This window comes from Clupea harengus, chromosome 7 (genome assembly GCF_900700415.2).
Source record: "Clupea harengus chromosome 7, Ch_v2.0.2, whole genome shotgun sequence".
Classification (NCBI taxonomy): Eukaryota; Metazoa; Chordata; class Actinopteri; order Clupeiformes; family Clupeidae; genus Clupea; species Clupea harengus.
This window is the reverse complement of record NC_045158.1, coordinates 30,749,434-30,756,933: the sequence shown is the minus strand read 5'-3', so window position 1 is coordinate 30,756,933 and position 7,500 is coordinate 30,749,434. Positions and strand designations below refer to the sequence as shown.

Here is a 7,500-nt window from a genome sequence, read left to right as displayed (position 1 = left end):
TCCAACCTCTGTGTCATGGTAATACCATGAAGGACTAGGGTTAAATGCTAAAATATAAGTCTGAGCAGCAATGATGGGGGCCAAGCACTAGAAACGACCACTCAGGCAGGGGTGTTTACACCGTGTGTGTGAGAGGACCTCAATTTAATTAAATGGGTGTAGGACTTCTCCAAGAATTTGGGTAAAGTATGTGAGTGAGGTTAGAGAACTCCCAACTTAAATGCCCTTTTACATTTTTTATCACAGCTGTGGCCAAATAGAGTTGTTCACATGGCTTTTTCTCTATTAAGAATAAGAAATGCTTCATGAAGAATTATATGATTTAATTCCCATAAGCTATTTCTAACACTTTACCTTCATGTCCCGGGTTGAGAGCGATGTTGCCGTAGCATCAGGTCTTTGGCAATGGGTTGGGGTTAGGGTTGTAGCATCAGGTCTTTGGCAATGGGTTGGGGTTGGGGTTGTAGCATCAGGTCTTTGGCAATGGGTTGGGGTTAGGGTTGTAGCATCAGGTCTTTGGCAATGGCCGCCTGTTGCTATGACATCTGAGAATACTTCATGTAATATATCTGAGGTCAAACTGAAGAACACCTACGACAGAGGACACACCACACCCTCTTGTTACTCAAAATTTCATGGACAAAGATTACAAACATAATTTAAGTCAATGATGAGATGTGTGTGTGTGTGTGTGTGTGTGTGTGTGTGTGTGTGTGTTACTCCATCCTCCTGATGAGCCTCTGTGTGTGTGTGTGTGTGTGTGTGTGTGTGTGTGTGTGTGTGTGATGCTAGACCAGCACTAATCTGCCATGAATTAGATGGAAGACATAGAATAGTGCAGGTCAAGATCTGATAGCAAGTAAAAGAGCAGCTGACTGGGGTTGATCCAGTCCAGATGTTGTATGGATCAGATACCAATCGACTCTGGAACCGATCCAGTCCAGATGTTGTATGGATCAGATACCAATCGACTCTGGAACCGATCCAGTCCAGATGTTGTATGGATCAGATACCAATCGACTCTGGAACTGATCCAGTCCAGATGTTGTACGGATCAGATACCAATCGACTATGGAACTGATCCAACACTATCTAAGGTTTTCCCATTTGCAAGGTTACTCACCTGTCTGTACCTGCTGTGGCTCTCCTCATTGATAAGATGACTGGGGGTCTTACAGTGACCCCCCACGCCTCGCTCCCCTGAGCCATAGAGGGCAGCGTCGACTGCAGTGTCCACCAGCCGGTACACGATCTCACAGTCATGTGGATGGACTGGCACTCTGCTCTGAGCTTCAGGCGGATGGTCACCGTGCCACTGGTTCAGTAAACGCGGCCCGAACCTGTCCTCCATTTTCTTCAAATCCTAAAAAAAACGAGAGGGATGTCTTTAGATGGTTTCATAGCTGTTGAATCGGTTTTGAATGTTAAAAGAAATCACACGACTAATCAGGATTACCCAGCGGATCCAGAGCTGTAGTAAACCTCCCTCCCTAACCTTAAACCTTAAGACATGTGCTAGTGACCCGTGGGTTTAGTAAACCTCCCTCCCTGCACCTTAAGACATGTGCTAGTGACCCGTGGGTTTTAGCTTCCTTGCTAGCACGCCTGCCTCTCATGTGCGAGGTCGGAGTTCAAACCTGGTGCCAGACTGTGCTTGTCCACACAACGCAGGTTACACCTCATTAGTGTTGACCTTTGACCCAGTAGATGAATGAATAGATCTCTTAATCTGGCCCAGGTCATCTTCTGTAGGACTGTGCCCAGATCCATGTAGAGAGAGAGCCGCATCAACAGACCTTCATAATGCTTGATCGTCACATGATTCCCGTAGACTTCAAATAGTTCCAGAAAGTTCTTGGCGGTTAATATGAGAGTGTTAAATGCAGAGACACAAAACTGCAATTTTCAGTAATCAGTAATCAATAAATGCATTGGTTATTAGTCGTCAATAAATGCATTGATTTACAGTGTTTCTATAGCACACCAATGTGCATGTGTGTGTAGTTTCGTCAATAACATTTAACATTGGAGCGAACAGAGATGACTATGACTCTCTCTATATATGACTCTGACTAGGCCTACTTACATGTCTTAAGCCTGTGACTCTCTCTATATATGACTCTACTTACTGTGCTCTTCGGCCTGTGACTCTCTCTATATATGACTCTACTTACTGTGTTCTTCGGCCTGTGACTCTCTCTATATATGACTCTACTTACTGTGCTCTTCGGCCTGTGTGGTCTTCAGCCTGTGTCTCTCTCTATATATGACTCTACTTACTGTGCTCTTCGGCCTGTGACTCTCTCTATATATGACTCTACTTACTGTGTTCTTCGGCCTGTGACTCTCTCTATATATGACTCTACTTACTGTGCTCTTCGGCCTGTGTGGTCTTCAGCCTGTGTCTCTCTCTATGTATGACTCTGACTCTCCCTACTTACTGTGCTCTTCACCTGTGACTCTCCTTAAAGAGGTGCCTCTGACTCGGCCTACTTACTGTGGTCTTCAGCCTGTGACTCTCTCTATATATGACTCTACTTACTGTGTTCTTCGGCCTGTGACTCTCTCTATATATGACTCTTACTACCTTCTTACTGTGGTCTTCAGCCTGTGTGGTCTTCGGCCTGTGACTCTCTCTATATATGACTCGGCCTACTTACTGTGGTCTTCGGCCTGTGACTCTCCTTAAAGAGGTGCCTCCTGATGGTCCGGGAGGCCCTGGTCTCCCTCAAGGCCCCGTCCATCACCCTGGTCTCCTTCAAGGCCCCGTCCAGCAGCCTGGTCTCCCTCAAGGCCCTGTCCATCGGCCATGAGCCCAGCCTTGCTGATGATGATGATTCAGAGCCATTGTTATTGTTCAGGCTGTTTCCCGCTGAGCCGACGCGCGACCCTCCTTCGGTCTGAAAGACAAAGTGCATGATGGGAAGAAGTGTATTGATAATTGTAAACATGGCTGGGCAGACACTCTCTAAAATCGAGCTATGATAATTTCATTGAATTTCGTTGGCAATAATATAAAAATTCTTACTGAGTGCATATGCTTGCATTGAGCATATTCTGGGAGGCGTCAGTGGACGTGTCTGATTGTAAGTGCTACGCTACGCTACGCTATGCTATGCTACGCTATGCTATGCTATGCTACGCTACGCTATGCCATGAATAATGTCATCCAATATACCATTATAGTTCACAATATTTATGTTAACAGAGGTAGAGTTGGCTTACTAGTGAAATTCCTTTTCTGACTGTGGAACATCTGGCCTGGGGAGACCCCTCACTGGCCTGCAGGTTGTGTTTGACGTCTCTGCAAGTCCTCCTAGGAGCTGAGGTGTTAGCATTAGAGGAGTTCTGGGTTCTGCCTCCGTCCTGCTCTGCGGTTCTCCTCGTGAACGACTGCTCCGCTCTCTGCGGTTCTGACCCGCGCGGCGGCGGATCCTCATCGGAGAACGGGTCCTCGTCCAGCCCCGTGTCTGGATCGCTGCCCGGTTCTCCGGACGGGAGGGAGAGTTCCTCCGCTCGCACCAGAACGCCTCGGTTCCGTTCGCAGCTGAAGTACTTCACCCCTCGGAACGTTCCGTCATGGTTTCCGTTGGGACTGTCCAGCGCCACCCCGGCCCAAGTTCCGCTGGCGAATGCTGTGGGGCCTTTGTATTTCAGAACGCCGGGCCTGGAGCGGCACACCAGAACCCTGTCTCCGACGTGGAAAGAGGACAAACGGTCTGATTTGTCATTTCCTTCATCCACAGGAAGTGAGGTCGTGTTCTCTGACTGGTCTATGTCCTCACTCTCACTGCAGAGGTTCTGGAGTGGAACACTTTCACTGAGATCTTCATCATCACCATCATCACCGTCGTCTTCATCGGGTATCTCCACACGACGGCAAAAGAAGGAGGAGTCAGCCGGGACGGAGTCTTCCGGCAGGACAGGAGGAGGAGCGGGCGCAGGCGCAGGTAGGGGCGAGTCGGGCGGCAGTGGGGGTACATGTTCGCTGGCGATGGACGGGTCCTCTCCGGGCCCCTGGTCCAGTTCCTCGGGGGGCGGCGGGAGATCCTCCTCGCTGGTCCAGGTGATGATCTCATAGGCGGGGGGCGCGGGCGGAAGGCTGAGGCTGAGGCTGAGGCTGCCCCATTCGGACACGGCTGGTCCTCTAGCGGAAGGAGGAAGCTCTGAGCTGCCGTAGGACAGCACCTCATCCACTGGGGAGAGGATCTCCGACAGCAGCGTCTCTCTCTCGTAGTCTGGCAGCGCCAACCTCAGCAGCGTCTCTCTCTCGTAGTCGGGCAGCGCCAACCTCTCCTCCCAGTCCCTGAAACTCATCTGCTCGCGATACGGCTCACAGCTCGGCTCACGGCTCGGCTCCTGACTGGCGTGTCTGTCGCCCGGCACGGGGGGCTCCATCTGGTCCCCATGGCTGTTATCTTCTTCCGAGGAGCCCAGGCTCTCAGTGCTGAGGGACAGATACGACATGTTGTCTGCCCCCGAAGGGCTGCTGTCACAGGCCTGTTTCTGCAACTCTGAACCCGAGTCAATGCTGTCGGCTTTAACTATGACAGTCCCCAGCGTTACTGTCCCTGGGAGGGGTGTCCCTGTGTAATGTCCTGAGGAGACGCCCCCCTCAGCAGTAGAGGCGGAAGGAGGAGGAGGACGCGTCTCTCCGTTCTGTTCCTTGTCCGTGGTGCTGATGTTCAGCCGGTCGTCATGGTTGCTGATGTTCAGCCGGTCGTCGTGGTTGTTGTTTAGCGACGCTGCGACGACGTTTAACACGCTCTGCGATCTCCGATTGTTCCACACGTTGAGACTTGCCGTGTCTGACCCTGCGTCGGCGAAGTCTGTGTTTGCGTCGTCGCTCAGAACGTTAAAAGTGATTGTGGATGTGTCCCGAGTAGTCCTTTCAGTGATTTGATGCCCAGGCCTCGTCTTAGAGTCGGAGCGGTGGGAAAGTGAAGTCTCCCTCCCTGTGCCGCCTGACGGGAGATGTGGTACTGGATGGGGCCTGTCGGACACCGTAGGTCTCGCCCTGGACTCATGGACTGGTGATCTGTCGGACACCGTAGGTCTCGCCCTGGACTCGTGGACTGCTGCTCTGTCGGACACCGTAGGTCTCGCCCTGGACTCATGGACTGCTGCTCTGTCGGACACCGTAGGTCTCGCCCGGGACTCATGGACTGGTGATCTGTCGGACACCGTAGGTCTCGCCCTGGACTCATGGACTGCTGCTCTGTCGGAGGACTGTGACACGTCCCCTCTGTAATGACGCGTGTCATCCTCCGGGGGCAGGCTTTTCACTGCTGGCTCAACAGTCAGGGCATGAGCTGTCAGATTGAACAACAGAAGCATCAATCATTAATCAGACACCTGTCAATCATTAATCAGTCATCTGTCAATCATTAATCAGTCATCTGTCAATCATGAATCAGTCATCTGTCAATCATTAATCAGACACCTGTCAATCATTAATCAGACATCTGTCAATCATTAATCAGTCATCTGTCAATCATATTGGCATTCAAACATACGAACACCTCTCACAAATAGGATCAATCATTAATCAGTCATCTGTCAATCATTAATCAGTCACCTGTCAATCATATTTGCATTTAAACATACAAACACTTCTCACATATAGGACACACACCCAGGCATCACAGTTCAGGTTATTTTCAATAATTATCACTGATGTGAAATGATATTCATCACTAAAGAAATACGAACCAAGCATGGACACACTGACAAAACATACTCCAATGTGACACACACACACACACACACACACACACACACACACACACACACACACACACTGCTACCCTCTCATCACCATTGAACAACCATCTCACGATTGAACAGTGTCCACCCAGGCACCATGAGCTTATGCCAGGAACTAAAGGGGAAACAGGAACCCTAAGTCCTCATTCTAAGATCTTCTACCGTTGATGTTCTAAGTTCTAAGTCCTCATTCTAAGATCTTCTACCGTTGAGGTTCTAAGTTCTAAGTCCTCATTCTAAGATCTTCTACCGTTGAGGTTCTAAGTTCTAAGTCCTCATTCTAAGATCTTCTACCGTTGAGGTTCTAAGTTCTAAGTCCTCATTCTAAGATCTTCTACCGTTGAGGTTCTAAGTCCTCATTCTAAGATCTTCTACCGTTGAGGTTCTAAGTCCTCATTCTAAGATCTTCTACCGTTGAGGTTCTCAGTCCTCATTCTAAGATCTTCTACCGTTGAGGTTCTCAGTCCTCATTCTAAGATCTTCTACCGTTGAGGTTCTAAGTCCTCATTCTAAGATCTTCTACCGTTGAGGTTCTAAGTTCTAAGTCCTCGTTCTAAGATCTTCTACCGTTGAGGTTCTAAGTCCTCATTCTAAGATCTTCTACCGTTGAGGTTCTAAGTTCTAAGTCCTCATTCTAAGATCTTCTACCGTTGAGGTTCTAAGTCGTCGTTCTAAGATCTTCTACCGTTGAGGTTCTCTCATTCTAAGATCTTCTACCGTTGATGTTCTAAGTTCTAAGTCCTCATTCTAATGTCTTCTCCCGTTGATGTTCTAAGTTCTAAGATCTTCTACCGTTGATGTTCTAAGTTCTAAGTCCTCATTCTAAGATCTTCTACCGTTGAGGTTCTCAGTCCTCATTCTAAGATCTTCTATCGTTGAGGTTCTAAGTCCTCATTTTAAGATCTTCTCCCGTTGAGGTTCTAAGTCCTCATTCTAAGATCTTCTATCGTTGAGGTTCTAAGTCCTCATTTTAAGATCTTCTCCCGTTGAGGTTCTAAGTCATCATTCTAAGATCTTCTACCGTTGATGTTCTAAGTTCTAAGATCTTCTACCGTAGAGGTTCTCAGTCCACATTCTAAGATCTTCTACCGTTGATGTTCTATATTACCGTTATTACCCACACTAACAGGAAGTGAGGTCGTGCTGAGGAAACAACTTGTCCCTGGCAGAAAACTACGTTTTAATGAATGCAAATAAACTAATTAATGAAGCTAATAAATACGAATTTACAGGTTGACGGTTTGTGTCTTATGTGTGAGACATTTGTTCATATGAAATGCACGAGTCGCACAAGTCCTTCAAATGAATAAATCACATCCAATATCTAAAGGCCTTCAGACCGCAAAACCTCCTAATAAATATGAGCAGGCCACTGGAGTGTGTGTCATTCTCATCAGGACCACTGGAGTGTGTGTCATTCTCATCAGGACCACTGGAGTGTGTGTCATTCTCATCAGGACCACTGGAGTGTGTGTCATTCTCATCAGGACCACTGGAGTGTGTGTGTGTCATTCTCATCAGGACCACTGGAGTGTGTGTCATTCTCATCAGGACCACTGGAGGGTGTGTCATTCTCATCAGAACCACTGGAGTGTGTGTGTGTCATTCTCATCAGGACCACTGGAGTGTGTGTCATTCTCATCAGGACCACTGGAGTGTGTGTCATTCTCATCAGGACCACTGGAGTGTGTGTCATTCTCATCAGGACCACTGGAGGGTGTGTCATTCTCATCA

General features: G+C 48.4%; 2 protein-coding genes across 2 annotated transcripts in view; both read right to left on the bottom strand.

The window, feature by feature from the left end:
* Nucleotides 1–2,894, bottom strand: part of LOC116221193 — a 3,759-nt gene extending 865 nt beyond the window's left edge. Inside the window, exons 1-3 of the mRNA XM_031571141.2 lie at nucleotides 2,661–2,894; nucleotides 1,124–1,363; nucleotides 355–591 (exon numbers count right to left, since the gene is read on the bottom strand). Of these exons, the coding sequence (XP_031427001.2) occupies nucleotides 355–591; nucleotides 1,124–1,363; nucleotides 2,661–2,804 (621 nt within the window). The 5' untranslated portion in view covers nucleotides 2,805–2,894. The remainder of the gene's footprint in view (nucleotides 1–354; nucleotides 592–1,123; nucleotides 1,364–2,660) is intronic.
* Nucleotides 2,895–3,201: 307 nt separating this feature from the next.
* Nucleotides 3,202–7,500, bottom strand: part of LOC122132988 — an 8,631-nt gene continuing 4,332 nt past the window's right edge. Inside the window, exon 3 of the mRNA XM_042708138.1 lies at nucleotides 3,202–5,312. Within this exon, the coding sequence (XP_042564072.1) occupies nucleotides 3,202–5,312 (2,111 nt within the window). The remainder of the gene's footprint in view (nucleotides 5,313–7,500) is intronic.